Source organism: Notamacropus eugenii, chromosome 5 (assembly GCF_028372415.1).
Source record: "Notamacropus eugenii isolate mMacEug1 chromosome 5, mMacEug1.pri_v2, whole genome shotgun sequence".
In the NCBI taxonomy this organism is placed as follows: domain Eukaryota; kingdom Metazoa; phylum Chordata; class Mammalia; order Diprotodontia; family Macropodidae; genus Notamacropus; species Notamacropus eugenii.
The window spans coordinates 173130876-173147277 of NC_092876.1; the positions used below are offsets into that span (position 1 = coordinate 173130876).

General features: G+C 39.8%; 1 protein-coding gene across 1 annotated transcript in view; it reads left to right on the forward strand.

Annotated features, from left to right (window-relative positions):
- The first annotated feature begins 244 nt into the window (after positions 1–244).
- ACRV1 (acrosomal vesicle protein 1) overlaps positions 245–16402 on the forward strand; it is a 65836-nt gene continuing 49678 nt past the window's right edge. Inside the window, exons 1-2 of the mRNA XM_072611501.1 lie at positions 245–316; positions 1399–1527. Coding sequence (XP_072467602.1) covers positions 268–316; positions 1399–1527 — 178 coding nt within the window. The 5' untranslated portion in view covers positions 245–267. The remainder of the gene's footprint in view (positions 317–1398; positions 1528–16402) is intronic.

Genomic DNA, 16402 nt, shown 5'->3' on the forward strand with positions numbered 1-16402 from the left:
TGTGAGGGGACCCTGAGAAAAGCAGAGAGGTGGACTGTGTATGTGAGAGGGGAAAACAGAGGGGACCCTGGGTACCTATATGAGTCCTCTTCCTTCCACTATCCTACCCCTGCCCTTTTGGTTGTTACCAACAGCCATAAAGCTGGAGCCCCAAGGAGCTAGGGCTGCAATATCACTATTCCAGCCTCTGCCCCACCTAAATTCCTTCTGGTCACTGTCCCCTCAAGCTCCTTAGGCTCCTCAGCCACAAACTAATCAGTGCCCAAGATGAGCAAGTTGTTCCTGTTGGGTCTCTTTCTACTCTGTCTCTCAGGGGGTAAGTTCTCCAGGGGGCCCTTAGAGATTTCCCCTCCATCTCCCTGAGATTAGCCAGGGACAGAAGGAGCACAGAAAGCAGAATCTTCCTTTCCTTTAGTTCCTGGTCATTTCCTAGGCACTCCTGGGCTTTCCCTTTCAGGCTTCACCAGGGATCTGAATTCTGTCATTTTCTGTCTTCTGGTCTCCTCCCTTTCCATTCATTTATTTAACCAACAGATATTGAGCAGCTCCATACTGAGCTCAATACTCAGGAGCATAGAGAGATGAATGAGGCCTAACCACAAGGAGTTTATGGTCTAATAAGGGACCTAAGTTCACAAAGGAGGAAAATATAAAGCAGGGTTTGATAAGTACCTGAAAGAAAAACAGGTAGCTAGCTATGACACTTCAGAGGAGACAAAGGGAGGGTGAGGTCACTTCAAGCTGGGGGATTCTAAAAGATTTTTTAAAAGAGTGGGGTTAAAAACATAAGGCATAATGGGGCAGAGACAGAGTTCAAATCAGTCATTCTAACTTCTTTGAAACCTAGAGCCCAGGTCACCTTGGGTCCTGTCTGTGGCTGGGAACTAGGATTTGAATGGCCAGTTAATGGCAGGAGCTGGGGAAAAAATAAGGGAAAATTCTAGAAAGAGAGATAGTCTAGAAGTGAAGGAATTGGAGTTTGAGGCCTCACTGGCTTAATGATAATGGGGTAGGTTTTCTTTCTGTAAATGGGGGACTGAGTTTTTAGTTCTTGCTCTGGCAATGTAACTCGGGGTCTCAGGTTTTCTCTTCTGTGAAATGAAAGGGTTGGACTTGATGCCTTTTAAGGTTCCTTCTAATTCTAACATTCTAGGATCCTTTATGGAACAAGATTTTGATGCATTGCCCTATTCTCTTTAACCTAAGATATGATTGTGTTGATACAAGGTCTCGAAGAGGTAATAAAACTGGTCAGGCTATGCAGACCACTGAGGCAGAGAGAATAAATTATTTGTCTCCTTTGAGATGAACTCTTCAATAACTCCTCTCTGGACTACTCCTGCCCCTATCCCACCCTCCCCCTTGGCTAAAGGAAAATCAATATTTCTTGTCCTGCAGGTGGAGCCATTAGGTGCAAACAATGCTCATCCTACAAAAAGGACACATGTCAGGGAGGTGAGAACCACTGCATCCTGAAAAATAATGAGTCTTGCATGATCAAGAGAACCATTTCTCCCCTAGACATAGGTAAGTGATATCTGAAAGGAGAGTAGAAATGGGGGAAGGAAATCCTGGTTCAAAAGTGGAAATTCATGGTGAGGTCTTGTTGCCTCTCCTTTCCTTCCTCCCAAGACTATGGCCCCAAACGGTTCCAGCCATTATACAGCAATCCCAGAGTGTCTCTCTGAGGAAATATAGATTACCAAAACTAATCTGTATTTGCATCTCTGAAGAGAGTTCAAACTGAAAGGGATCTCAGGGGAGAGGTATTGAATTATCCCACTACTGGGACCAAGGGAGCTCAGGCAGTTTTTGAACTCTGTGGATGATACAATCCAAGGCATGGATCCCTCTGGGTTGGAATCAAGAAATCAACCAGCAGAGGTAAGAGGACTATGGATATTTCCCTATCATTGGTTTATCCCTTTCCTGAAATTCCCAGACCACTGAGGGGTGAGGCAGAAAGTGCTGCAGACTGGGAAAATGTTTGTGGGAGCCAAACTTGCAAGATGGGCATGGTGAAGGAGGGCCAGTTCTGAACTCACTGCTCTTCTGGCTGCCTCTGTGTTGTGGAATGGCTAAAGCTAGAGCTTAGAGTCAGAAAGAATCCTCCCTCAGGCATTTACAAATTGTGTGACCCTGGGCATAATCTCTCTTAGCATCTGTTTCCTCATCAGTAAAATGAGAGAGCTGAAAATCAATATCCTTAAAGGTCGTTTCCAGGGCCCACATTTATGATCCTATGACTATGCTACAGTCAGTTCAGTCTCAGGGAGGAGATATTCCTCCAATCTGAGAGCATTGCTGAGAATCCTGGGAGATGTGTCTGGAGTGGAGATAAGGGTTATTAGTGGGCATCACTCTCATTTTGGGTCCAAGGGAAGTAAGTGTTCTCTGCCATAGGAAAGGGCAGAACATAGGAGTTAGAAATGTTGTTCTGTCATTTCAGTCATGCCCAACTCTTTGTGGCTGCATTTGGTATATTCTTGGTGAAGATACTGAAGTGGTTGGCCATTTCCTTCTCCAGCTCATTTTACAGATGAGGAAATTGAAGCAAACAAGCTTAAGCGACTTGCCCAAGGTCACACAGCTAGTAAGTGTGTGAGTCCAGATTTGAACTCAGGAAGATGAGTCTTCCTGACTCCAGGCACAGTGCTCCATTCAATGTGCCTCTTAGCTGGATTCCCAAAGCCAACTCATTTGTCTCTCTCTTTCTCTTTACTCCATCCCCAGAAACAGTATATGAGAAGATCCAGACAGGATGTGAAATCAACTGTAAGAATAGTGAGAAATCCTCTAGAACTCAAAAAAGTCTGACCTACTGCTGCAAATACCAGAATTTCTGTAATGATCCTTTTATACCCCGTTCACTTTTTTGATGATAAAAGAGCCTCCAGAAGACTCCTTTCCAATGTCCTTCAAGACAACCATCTTTCCTAGTATTCTTCCTTTCAGCTCCCATCTCTGTTTTATTTTCTCAAGAGATCAGTTTTCCCATGTAGGACAGGATCTTCACTTTTTAGACATTCAGGTCCTTTGGGATCAGGAGATCTGGAAATAAATACTTCCTTGGTTCTGAGTAATCCCTTTCTCATAACCCTATCCCCTAATCCTGTCTTTCATAATAAAACTGCATGTAGTTGGAAAAATGAAGGTTCCATTTCTACTCAGAATTAAACAACCTTACCTAATTTTTCAAACAAGTGGGGAAATGGGGAAGGGTGAAACTATAATGATATTTTGATATGCCCACACATCCTGATTGGCAATTATAATTTTTAAAAAGTGATGTATACGAACTTTCCACACACACAAAAAAAGACACCAAAGACCATGCAGAGGAAAAGGTTGTGAAGCCCAGATGAAGATAAGGAAAAGAGCTTCTCTCTCTCTCTCTCTCTCTCTCTCTCTCTCTCTCTCTCTCTCTCTCTCTCTCTCTCTCTGTTTCTATCTCTCTCTGTGTCTCCTTCTTCCTCCTCTCTCTCTGTCTGTGTGTGTGTCTCTCTGTCTCTGTATGTGTCTCTCCCTCCCTGCTCTCTCTTTGTCTCTCTCTTCTCTGTGTGTGTCTCTTTCTGTCTGTCTTTCTCTCTCCTCCCTACCTCCCTTTCTCCCTGCTTTCTCTGTCTCTCTCTGCTATATTGTGTTTCTAAACCCATCTCTTCCAAAGGTGAAGAGTACAGAATGGGCTTATGTGGAAATGATATTTGAGAACTTGAAAGGCTATTATTCTGAGGACAGAAAGGATAATGTTATGACTCGAGATCCCTAAACTCAGGGCAAACTATTGCCTCCAGCCATATCTCTTGTTGTTATTGTTTAGTTCTTTCAGTCATGTTTGACTCTTCATGATCCCATTTGGGGTTTTCTTGGCAAAGATACTGAAGTGGCTTGACATTTCCTTTTTCCAACTCATTTTACAGATGAAGAAACTGAGGGAACCCCAAGAAATCTAGGGAGAATAATGGGAACAGAAATCAATCAATAATTAATCGGCTAGAGTTTATTAAACACTTAATATATGCCAGGCAATGTACTAAGCACTGAGGATACAAAGAACGTTTAAAAAATAGCCCACATTCTCAGAGAGCTTACATTCTAATTGAGGAAACAAAAAAAAAAACCCCAAACATGTACATACAAGACTATATACAGTATATGGCACTAACTGATGGGTCTTGCACTTCCTGGAACAAAAGCTACACATGGCCATGAGGCTTTCCTAAAATCTAATGTTTCAGTCACTTAATAGTTTAGCAACTGAAAAAAATGGCAATCAGGTGACACTGCAGACACAATGGAGAACTAAGGGATCTTTTACTACCACCGTCCTGTTATTGAGTATTGATTTCCTAAATGATCTGTGAAAGACTGAAAACAGGAGAGGAACTTTGAATCCTGGCAAGATTCTAGAAGGTACAGTGAAGTGAAGCTTAGAAGGAAGTTGAGATTATAAGAAGCTATCACAGTTATATCTACATAACTATACCTTCTAGAATTTTAGTCTCTTAGACTCCAGTCTCTCCCGCTCTAACCCATCTAACTCACAAGTGGCACCTTAATATTCCTAAAACTTTGACTAAAACATGTCACCCCTCTACTCAAAAATCTGCAGTAGCACCCTGTTGCCTCTATAATAAAACAAAATCCCCACCTTGGCATCTAAAACCCTTCATAATATGACTTTCAATCTGTCTTCAGGGAATCACTTAATCACAGATTTTTAGAGTTGAAAAGGACCTCAGCAATCATCTTTTCTAATTCATAGTTGGAAAAGAATCCATACTACAAGATACTTGATAAATGATTATCTAACTCCTTTCAGTCTAGTTCATATTACTTCTCCTTCAAATATTTTCCTTTCCAATTCAAACGGTCTCCAAGAAGATGGCGGAGTGAGAGCAACGGCTCACCTAAGCTCCTGGACAAACTTCTTTGGATACCTCTGAAAGGAGAATCTGACCAAATTTTGGAGGTGCAGAATCCAGTGGCAGACAGACTGTGACGGATTCGGAGCCCAGGTTAGACTGGAAGGTCCACGGGAAGGATCTGTTCCGCAGGGGTGAGCCCCCAGCACACAGCACAGCGTGGTCAGTGCAGCGGAGCGGAAGGGACCCGAGAAGCCTGAGAGCGGCGGGCAGAACCAGCAGAGCAGGAGACAAGCCAAAGGAGCCAGTGAGAGCTGCTGAGTGCCAGATATCAGCGCAGCAGCCCCTGAGACCTTCAGCCTGAAGATTAAACTTCAGTAAGTCACGTACTTGAACTTCCAGGAGCCAGGATGGTGGAGTGATCAGTAAATGCTCTCTCCTCCCCCCCTGATGACCATGAAAGAACCATAAAATATTTCCCCAGAAAAATCCTGGATCAGCGGGAACAGCAGAAGGGGCAATAGTCTCATAACACCTGAGGCTAGGAAAATAGCTAAGGGGGATTCCTCCTACTGTGGCAGAGGTGAACCGGAAGGACAGAGGACCCAGGGCAGAGAAAACTCGCACTAAGACCCAGGCAAGCCTCAGCGCCGGGAGATGAGCCCCAGGAGGGGTGGGAACACGCATTAGCATCTAGGCATGCCTCAGCCCTCCAGGGGAAAAGGGAAAACAATAGGGAAGCTGGGATCACCATCCCCTGAGCTTGCCTTTGCCTCAGTGCAGCAGAGGAGATCTCCTGTGACCAGACCATTCCTCCCACACACTTAACAAGCTAACCCCAGGGTTGATCCAGGAAACAAAAAGCAAAAACCCTGCTTTTAGCTCTTTCACACATCAGCTCAACACAAAGTTCTGTAGCTTCTGACTGAAAGAACCAGAAGCTACAACACTCAGTCAACATCATGAACAGGAAAAGGCAGAGGAAAGGTGAAAAAACCATAGAATCTTTCTATGGGGATAAGGACCAAAACACAAACACCAAAGAGGTCAGAGCTGTACTTCCATCTGAAACTTCAGAAGGGACTATGAACTGCTCACAAGCACAAGCAGCTCTCCTGGAACAGCTGAAGAAGGAAATAGAAGAAAAACTGGCCAATGATTTTAAAATCATAAAAAAAGAATTCACTGATGAGAACATCACTCTGAAAAGGAAAATTGAGCAAATGGAAAAGGAAGTTCAAAAATTAACGGGAGAAAATAATTCCTTAAAAGGAAGAGTTGATCAAACGGAAAAGGAAAGCCAAAACCTAATTGGGAAAATTGGTCAAATGGAAAAGGAAACACAAAACCTAACTGGGAAAATTGGTCAAATGGAAAAGGAAGTACAAAAATTAACTGGAGAAAATAGCTCCTTAAAGGGAAAAATTGGTCAGATGGAAAAGGAGATGCAAAAGTTAACTGAAGAAAACAATATGATGAAGATTAGAATTGGGCAAGTAGAAACTAATGACTCAATGAGGCAGCAAGAACCAGTCAAACAAAATCTAAAGAATGAAAAGATAGAAGAAAATGTAAAATATTTAATTGGAAAAACAACTGACCTGGAAAATAGATCCAGGAGAGAAAATTTAAGAATTATTGGCCTGCCAGAAACCCATGATGAAGAAAAGAGCCTGGATAATATCTTTCAGGAAATCATCAAGGAAAACTGCCCAGAAGTGTTAGATTCAGAGGGCAAAATAGTCATTGAAAGAATCCACCGTTCCCCTCCCGAAAGGGATCCCAAACTCAAAACCCCAAGAAATATCATTGCCAAATTCCAGAGCTATCAAGTGAAGGAGAGAATACTACAGGCAGCCAGAAAGAAACAATTCAAATATCAAGGACATACAGTCAGGATCACACAGGACCTTGCAGCTTCTACATTAAAAGATAGAAAGAATTGGAATCCAATATTCCGTAAGGCAAAGGAGTTGGGACTTCAACCAAGGATCAACTACCCAGCAAAGTTCAGCATAAAATTTCAGGCAAGGAGAAAGTCATTCAATGAAAGAAGGGATTTCCAGAGCTTCCTGACCAAAACGCCAGAACTCAATAGACAATTCGATCTTCAAATGCAGGTCTCAAGAGAATCATAAAAAGGTAAACAGGGGGGAAAAAACAAAAACAAAAACTTGTTACACAATTAGGGCAAACTGTTTACCTCCCTATAAGGGAAGATGATACCTGTTAATCTTGAGAACTGTGCAGCTATTATGATAAAAGGGATATACATAGAGGGAATGGGTATAAAGTAAATGATGTCATGTCAAAAATATGATTTAAGTATGAGAAGGGATTATAATAGAAGGTGTGAAAAGGAGGAAGCAGAAAATGGCAAATTACATCACAAGAAGAAGTACAAAATTATAGTAGAGGGAAGGAGGGGAGGGAGATGAGCATTATTTGAGAGGTACTCTCATCTGATTTGTTTAAAGGAGGGATCAATAAACTTAAGTAGATAATCCTAACTAGCTCTATAGGTAGTAGGAGGGGAAGGGGGAAGAAAGGGGAGGGAGGCTAAAAGGGAGGGAAGAAGCAACAAGAGTAAAGGAGAGTAAAAGGGAGGGGGGCTATAAGAAGGAGGGGAAGGCTGCAGGAGGAGGAGGTGAAAAGTGAATACCAAATGGTCTCCAAGATGCATATTGCACAAATACAATATTTCATTTCCTATCATCCTGTGGTGTTGTCTACAACAAATTTCCTCCTCCTGGCAGAATCCTTTTAAAAAATTTTTCCAATTATGTGAAAAAATTTTTAAGATTCATTTTTTAAAATTCTGAGTTCCAATTCTCTCCCCTCTCCCCTCACTGAAAAGGTAAGCAATTTTACATGGGTTTTACATGTGTAGTCAGGCAAAACATATTTCCATGTTAGTCATGTTTGATAGGAAACACAAACTAAAAAAAAGAAACAAAAAAAATAAAGTTAAAAAAAGCATGCTTTAATCTGCATTCAGATTTCATCATTTCTTTTTCTGGAGGTGGATATAATTTTTCTTCATAATTCCTTTGGGATTGTTTTGGATCATTGTATTGCTGAGAATAGCTAAGTCATTCACAATCGATAATCACAGAATATTATTATGACTGCGTACAATATTCTAGTTCCACTCACTTCATTTTGCATCAATTTATGCATTTCCTGGTTTTTCTAACAGCATCCTGTTCATCATTTCTTAAAATATAATAATATTCTATCACAATCATGTGCCACAACTTGTTCAGCCATTTCTTAAATGATAGGTATCTCCTCTATTTCCAATTCACAAAAAGAACTGCTATGAATATTTTTTGTACATATAGATCCTCTTCCTTTTTTATCTCTTTGGGAAGCAGGTCCAGTGGTAGTGCTTCTGGGTTAAAAGGTATACACAGTTTTCTAGCCCTTTGGGAATAGTTCCAAATTGCTCTCCATAATGACTGGATCAGTTCACAACTCTACCAATAATAAATTAGTGTTCCAATTTTCCCACATCCCTTACAACATTTTCCTTTTATGTCATATTGGCCAATTTGATAGATGTGAGGTGGTACCTTAGAGCTGTTTTCACACTTCTCTAATCAACAGTGATTTAGAGAATTTTTGTATTACTATAGATAGCTTTGATTTCTTCATCTGAAAATATACTGTTTATATCCTTTGACCATTTATCAATGGAGGAATGACTTATATTCTTAAAAATTTGATCCCATTCTCTATATATTTGAGAAATGAGGCCTTTATCAGAGAAACTTATATATTTTTTCCAGTTTTCTCCTTTTTTCTAATTTTGACTGCACTGGTTTTGTTTGTACAAAATCTTTTTAATTTAATGTAATCAAAATTATCCATTTACATTCTGTAATGCTCTCTATCTCATTTGGTTGTAAATTCTTCTCTTCTCCATAGATCTGAAAGGTAAACTATTTCATACTTCCCTAATTTGCTTGTAGTATTTTCCTTTATGTCTAAATCATCTATATACTTATTTATTTTGACCTTTTCTTGGCATATGGCGTGAGATGTTAGTCTATAAATAGTCTATACATAGTTTCTGTCAAACTGCTTTCCAATTTTCCCAACAGCTTTTGTCCTATTTACCCATTTCTTCTTCTCTCTTTGTCCTTTCACCCTGTCCCTCCCCAAAAGTATTTTGCTTCTGACTAACACCTCCCTCAATCTACCCTCCCTACTATCAGCCTCTCCTTTTCTTATCCCCTTCCCTTTCTACTTCCATATAGGGTAAGATAGACTTCTATACCCAATTGAGTGAATGTTATTCCCTCTTTGAGCCAATTCTGATGAGAGTAAGATTCAAGTGTTGCCTACCACCCACTTCATCTTCCCCTCTACCTGTAAAAGCTATTTCATGTCACTTTTATGTGAGATAATTTACCCCATTCTATCTCTCCTTTCCCCCTTCTTCCATTGCATTCCTCTTTCTCACTCCTTAATTAATTTTATTCTTTTGGATATCATGCCATCATAGTCAACTCACACCCATGCCCTCTGTCTGTATACTCTTTCTAACTGCCTTAATAATGATAAGGTTCTTAGGTGTTACAAGTATCATCTTCCCGTATAGGAATGTAAACAGCTTAACCTTACTGAATTCCTTATGATTTTTCTTTTTTGTTTATCTTTTTATGCTTCCCTTGAGTCATATATTTAGAAGTCAAATTTTCTATTCAGCTTTGATATTTTGATATTTTCAACAGGAGTGCTTGAAAGTCCTCTCTTTTATTAAATATACACCTTTTTCCCCTGAAGGATGTGATGGCAATCAAACTAGGATCTTTTGATGCTTTTGTTTTCGTAAAAATGCCTCTGATTGAATAATGTGATTAAAGAAGATCTTTCCCACTATTTAATGGGCCTGCCTATTGTGGGAAGCTTGATTAGGGGAGTTGTTTGTAGGAAGGTCCCAAGTACCTTTTGTTTTTTCTATCAAGGTGCTGGGTCAGAGGATTATGTCCTCTGGCTCTAAAAAGCGTATAAATACTTTGGGGCTTACTGAAAGTGTTTGTTTGGCCAGAAAGGACAATGGGAAGCCACTAAGTAGCTCCCCCCCCAGCTTTGAAAACCCAGATGGCAGTACTTCCCTCTCTGGTAACTATGGTCAGACAGTTGGACCTGTCTGTTGAATTCAGGCAGAGGAAGCCATGTCTGTTGATTTTTTATTTTTCTGTATTTTCTTTGAAGTTCAAGGTGCTGACTCCTCTGAACTAGGTGAATGATATATGTGCTTGGTTAAAGGAATGATATATGTGCTGGCTTGTCAGGGTGTGGCCTGCACTTTACTATACTCAAACCTTACCCCAGACCTTTTCTGTTTACCTTCTAAGTTGTTGTAATACCAAGCACCTTAGCACACCCAGGATGACCTGCTAGCACAGATTCTTGGATCTGCTTTTCTTAAAGGAAAGAAACTTTTAAGGGGTCAACAATCTTCTTTAATTACATTCACTAGTTCAGGGGAAAAGTCAGCACCCTAAACGTAGAGAAAATACAAGCAGAGAAATTAGCACAAAGACCAACAGACAGGGCTCCAATTGTCTGAGTAAAGTAATATTGCTATATACTTTATATACACCACTGGATCGAGAGAGCCTTTACATCTGAACAATCAGGGGTCTTGAAGATATGGCTACTCAGAGGAATCAAACTTTCTCATAAGCAAACCCCCCCCCCAAAAGCAAAATACTGATTCAGAATATATATATATATATATATATATATATATATATATATATATATATATATATATATATATATATATATATATATATATATATATATATATACACTTTTCAGAGCCAGGAGGCATCACAACTCTTGTGATTTAGTGCCTAATCAACTTAGTACCAAAAGGTATGGAAGCTTTCCTACAAGCAAACCTCCCTCTAAGGCAAGTTCCTCCTTAGGCAAGTCCCTCCCTCAGTGGACACCATGTGGGGACTATTAAAGGGCAGGGCAGATCTTATTGCCCCGTTAACATTATAGTTGTCCTCAGCTGAAAAATTGTTTTATTTCATTTTTTGTAGATTCTGATGCTCTCAAATTCATTTAGGGGCATTATTTTAACTTTGTTTGGAGAGGAATTTGGGAGAAGTCAGCTGAGTCCTTTGCCTTTACTCTACCATCTTAGTGTCACCCATTCTAGCAGAACTTTGAACTTCTATCAAAACACAAATCAGGTGCCACTTTCTATACAAAATTTATCTTAATCCCTCCACCATTTGTTGGTATTCTCTCTTAAAAATTACTTTGTTATCAGTCAGTTTATAGGTATCTGTATCTATAGAGGGAAACCTCTAAGATTCTAAGTTGCAAGGCAGGTACCAATCTGAATAGGTGGAAGGAATTCCTCACTCCAGGTTCTCTAAACCACTCAAGTCCCAAGTCTGATTCTCCTCCCTTAAAAAAAATGCATAGTGTTCCCCCAGAAGAATGCAAACTATTTGAAGAAAAGGAAATTATTTTGTCTTTTTAATCCCTGTTTGGTTTATGCTCATGCTTATTGAAATACTTGTAACTGAATTGAAAAAATCACAGATTAGAAGAATGGAAAATGTCTAAATTTTCAAAAAAAAGAGCGGGGGAGAGTAGAGTGTGATCTTCACATAGACCCACAAGTTTGGCTTCAGTTCCTAACAAAATCTAGGGTATATTATTTAAAAGGACATTAAGCAAATATCTAGGGAAAGAAATCATGATCACAAAGGGCTGGTATATCTTTATCAAGGGATCGTGTTGGAATAAAGTTATTTTCTTTCTATATATTTAAGTTATAGTAACTGGGGGAAAGGAGGAAGAGGAGGAGAGAAGAAGGAAGAAAAAGAGGAGGAAAAAGAGAAGGAGGAGGAGAAGGAACAAGAACAGGAAGAGAAGTTTCAATACATTCATGATTTCTATTACAAAAGGAGAAACTCTCATGACTGATTATCTTGGACATGCGGTGATAGTGATGAATGAGAGCCACTAACTTACCTGCTATACCATTTTCTGAGGCTAGAGATGGTTGAAGGCACAGATTTAGTGAACTATTTTGCACTTGATAAGGAAATGAGAAGCAATGGCAGGGATAACTGTGGAGTTATGAGAATGACCAAAGTTCAGCTGATCTTGATGCTTCTGTTGTCCCAAGTCTTCCAAAAAGTTGTGAAGTTAGGGGAATACTTGAAGAGAAACAGAAAAGAAGTCACATATTGCTGGCAAGTTGTATGTTATCTAATTACTTGGATATACAAGGAAAAGAACCTGGATAATCAAGGCTTGCCAAGGATATAATCATCCCCTTCAACTCCAACCACGCACCACACTGAATTCATCTTTACCTAGGATACCATAAAGCTTTTTTATATGCAATTGGTAGAAAGTAAGAAAAGAAGGAAGGAAGGAAGGAAGGAAGGAAGGAAGGAAGGAAGGAAGGAAGGAAGGAAGGAAGGAAGGAAGGAAGGAAGTATTGGAGGACTGGAACTACGTCAAAGTTTTGCCATAGGCAATATAAGTCATACCAGGCAGAATACTTTTTATAATATGAGCAGGTTAAAAAATGAAATACCATGGCCTGACTACAGTAAATTAAATGAAAAACAAAAAATGTAAAAAAATTAATCTAAAATATACAATATATAGTTTCCAGAAAAGCTGTAAGCTGTATCTAACCCTAACCCCTAGTCAAGTACTTAATCAGAATTTCCTTATCAGTACCATGGTCAAAACCATGTGTCTAGCATGTTAATGCAAAGCAAGTGATTCTCTATATAGCAAATTGGATTATGTGAGCAGTCTGGTTCTAAGAATCCTATTCCTAGATGTCAGATCAACTTCCTGACCAGGTGAAAGACCATACCTGTGTGGGAGTTCCTGGAAAAGATACTAAGAGCTAACATTTATAAAATGCTTTAAAGTTTGCAGAGCATTTCATAAAAGTTATCTTATTTTTTCCTCAAAACAACCCTACAAGATACATCCTATAGTCATTCCCATATTACAAATGAGGGAACTGAGGCAAACAATGGTTAAGTGATTTGCCCAGGTTTACACAGCTAGTAAGGTATTTGAGGTGAGATTTGAACTCATCTTCATGGCTTTGGGTCCAATGCTCAATGCACTATACCTAGCTGTCTCAAAAAAATTGGTTCATTCAGCCTTATACCTCCATCAATGCTTCTATGGGTGAATTACTACTCCATATATAAGGCCCCGAATATCACCACTATCTAAGATTGACACTCTTTTCCTTGAATAACTAACCTAACAGACCACTTGACAGGAACAAAGATATTCACCTCACATTTACAGATTGAACTATTTTGGTTTGAATACATGGAGAGGGGAATGAAAAAAATATGGCTTTCCAGATCTGACATGGCCTATGTGAAGACCAACTTATTCCATTTGAGTTGTGCATTATTCTGAAGTCTTTCAGAAGTTCATCAATGTTTCAAAATGAAAATGTTTTAAAACTGGCTAGACCAAGGCATTTATCTTAATGATATCCTCAGCTACTCCTAAACTTATAACCAGCACAAGTTGGTCTGTGCTGTCTTCTAAAAATTATGAGCATCAGCTAGTCACCAAACTGGAGAAATGCCATTTTGAGAAAAAGAAGATTGAACTCAAAGGGTAGGTAAAAGGCCAGCTTGGAATCCCCTATGGATACATCCAAGGTAGAAGTTGTATTTCAATAGGATGTTCTCATTCTCGTAGAGGATCAGGAGTTGCTTTTTTTATGTCAGGGGATACTGCTGCTGGTGAGATTTTTCACTTTTCGATTCACCTGCTGAAACACTCAAGGCTTTCCAATGGGTATCAGAGGTGGAAGGTATAGTTAATGGCCTACAAAACTGGCTCTTCTTATTCTCAATTTTGAGAAGTCCAGATCCACAGAAATAATCCATGACATAGAGGAATGTATCCATTGTTGTCTTGAGGGTCAAAATCTGAGAATTTTAGAATCACAGTGTTGGAGCAGACCTCAGGAGCCATCTAGTCTAACCCATACCTGCACCTCCACAGTAGCATATACATCCTCTCTGGTCAAACTGGATGGGTAGTACCCTGTCTCAATCCAAGTCATATGGTCCCCAGGGCAAGCCTTATACTTGGGCACCTGTGTGTGACTTTTGGTGATTATGACATTGGTGATTATAACATATGCAACATTAGGTGGCATATATAGTCATGTAATATGTATGCCCAATCCAAGGACTGGAATAGCAGGTTTATGTTAGCCCACAGACTCTGTCCCTGGACAGTAGACACTAAATTTTTCGTTATGGACCTGCTCTCATTCTGAGGATACAATGCTGCCTTGGTGAGAAGAGGTAGTGGATTCAGGACTTCTATTGTGATGGAGAGTTGTTTTTACCAAGATTGCTTCTTCTCTTCTGATGAAGTTCTCACCATGATCAAAGCTTTCATCTTGTTCCTGAGGGAAATTGTCTTTTTCTCTGGTCTTCCTTCTCATATCACCTCTCACAAGAGTATTCATTTAACTTCACATCTACAGGCTGAACTATTCATAGCCCTCCAGATAAAGCTACATATTTCCATGGCACATCACACCTCTGCTAGAAGAGGTTAGTCTAGGCATACAAAATATACAGCTCACAGGCCACTTATGGCCCACCAAAAGATTTCACATAGCCTGTGAAAAATGTAGGGTTGCCACTATGCCCCATCTCTGCTTATCACGTGACCCACAACAACCAACCACTGTCAGCCTGTCTCTAGGCTAACTTATCTGTGGCCCAAAGAAGTTTAGACTATTTTAATTTTGGCTCCTACCTACTGCCAAGTTGAGCAAGTCTGGATTTGTCAAAGAGACTGTACCAAGCCCTAGAACAATATCTCTAAGGTTATGCTTCCTACCATCAGAATTTCTGTATCATTCTACTGTAGCCCACCGAGATCTTTGTTATGACTCTGTTTATGTCTAGAATATGCCCTTTTATATAAAATGTGATTTTCAGCCTTGTTTATTTACTGCACTCACCTCATGCACTACAGTGCCTGTAGTCAATGATTAATTAGGGGTGTTTTCGCCCGGACAAGAAGAATGCATTGCTTGGGAGATAATCAACCCAGGAAAGAACATATCTCTAATACCAAGTAGTCTAGAAAGAATTTAGGCTGAAAAGAGAAAAATGGAAGATTTATGTGTACCCCAAAGTCGAGTGAGGACATTCAATTTATATCATTCCTTAAGCTTTGGACTTGGTATCAAAGAAGACAATCTGGAGGGATTCCCATTTAGTAAGGACTAAGTATGGCAGATCTGGCTCCAACATACTACCAGAGGGACACATGAAGAATTCAAGTAGAGATGATAAAAGACTGAAACTTTAGGGAAATAAATTGAATCAGACAGACTCCTCGGATATGGCCCATATCCTGACTGCTGATCCAGTTTTGACTTCTTGACTGAAAATCCACTCTTGCACCCATTTATCTTAAGGTTTCTGGGGCACTCCAAAACATCCAATCCTATTTAACCTTGTCCTTTACATTTGCAAGAATCTCAATTTAAGCCATGCCCCTCTTCCCAGAAGGGGACTCCATCCATATTTGCTTAATGAAGAACACAGGACAAGACTTTCATGGGCAATATTAAAAAGGGTCTGCGTTTGAGCAGCAAAGATCTGGCCCCTTCGCAACTAGTTATTTCTTTTTTAAAAATATTTATTTATTTATTTTCAGTTTTCAACATTCATCTCCACAAAATTTTGAGTTCCAAATTTTCTCCCCATCTCTCCCTTACCCCCACTCCAAAACACCATGCATTCTGATTACCCCTTCCCCCAATCTTCCCTCCCTTCTATCATACCCCTCCCTTCCCTTTTCCCCACCTTCTCTCTTTTCTTGTAGGGCAAGATACATTTCTATTCCACATTACCTGTATTTCTTATTTCTCATTTGCATACAAAAACAGTTCTCAACATTTGATCTTAAAATTTTGAGTTCCAACTTCTCTCCCTTCCTCCCTCCCCACCCATCCCCACTGAGAAGGCAAGCAATTCAATATAGGCTATATATGTGTAGCTTTGCAAAAGACTTCCATAATAGTCATGTTGTGTAAGACTAAGTATATTTCCCTCCATCTTATCCTGCCCCCCATTTATTCTATTCTCTCTTTTGACCTTGTCCCTCCCCAAAAGTGTTTACTTCTAATTGCTCCTCCTCCCATTTGCCCTCGCTTCTATCATCCTCCCCATCCCACTTATCCCCTTCTCCCCTACTTTCCTGTAATGTAAGATAGATTTTCATACCAAATTGAGTGTGCATGTTATTCCCTCCTTAAGCCAAATGTGATGAGAGTAAGATTCACTTTCTCCCCCTCATCTCCTACCTTTTTCCCTCCATTGAAAAAGCTTTTTCTTGCCTCCTTTATTAGACATAGATATATGCGTGTGTGTGTGTGTGTGTGTGAATAATCCCTCCAACTACCCAAATACTGAGAAAAGTTTCAAAAGTTACAAATATCTTTCCATGTAAGAATGTAAACAGTT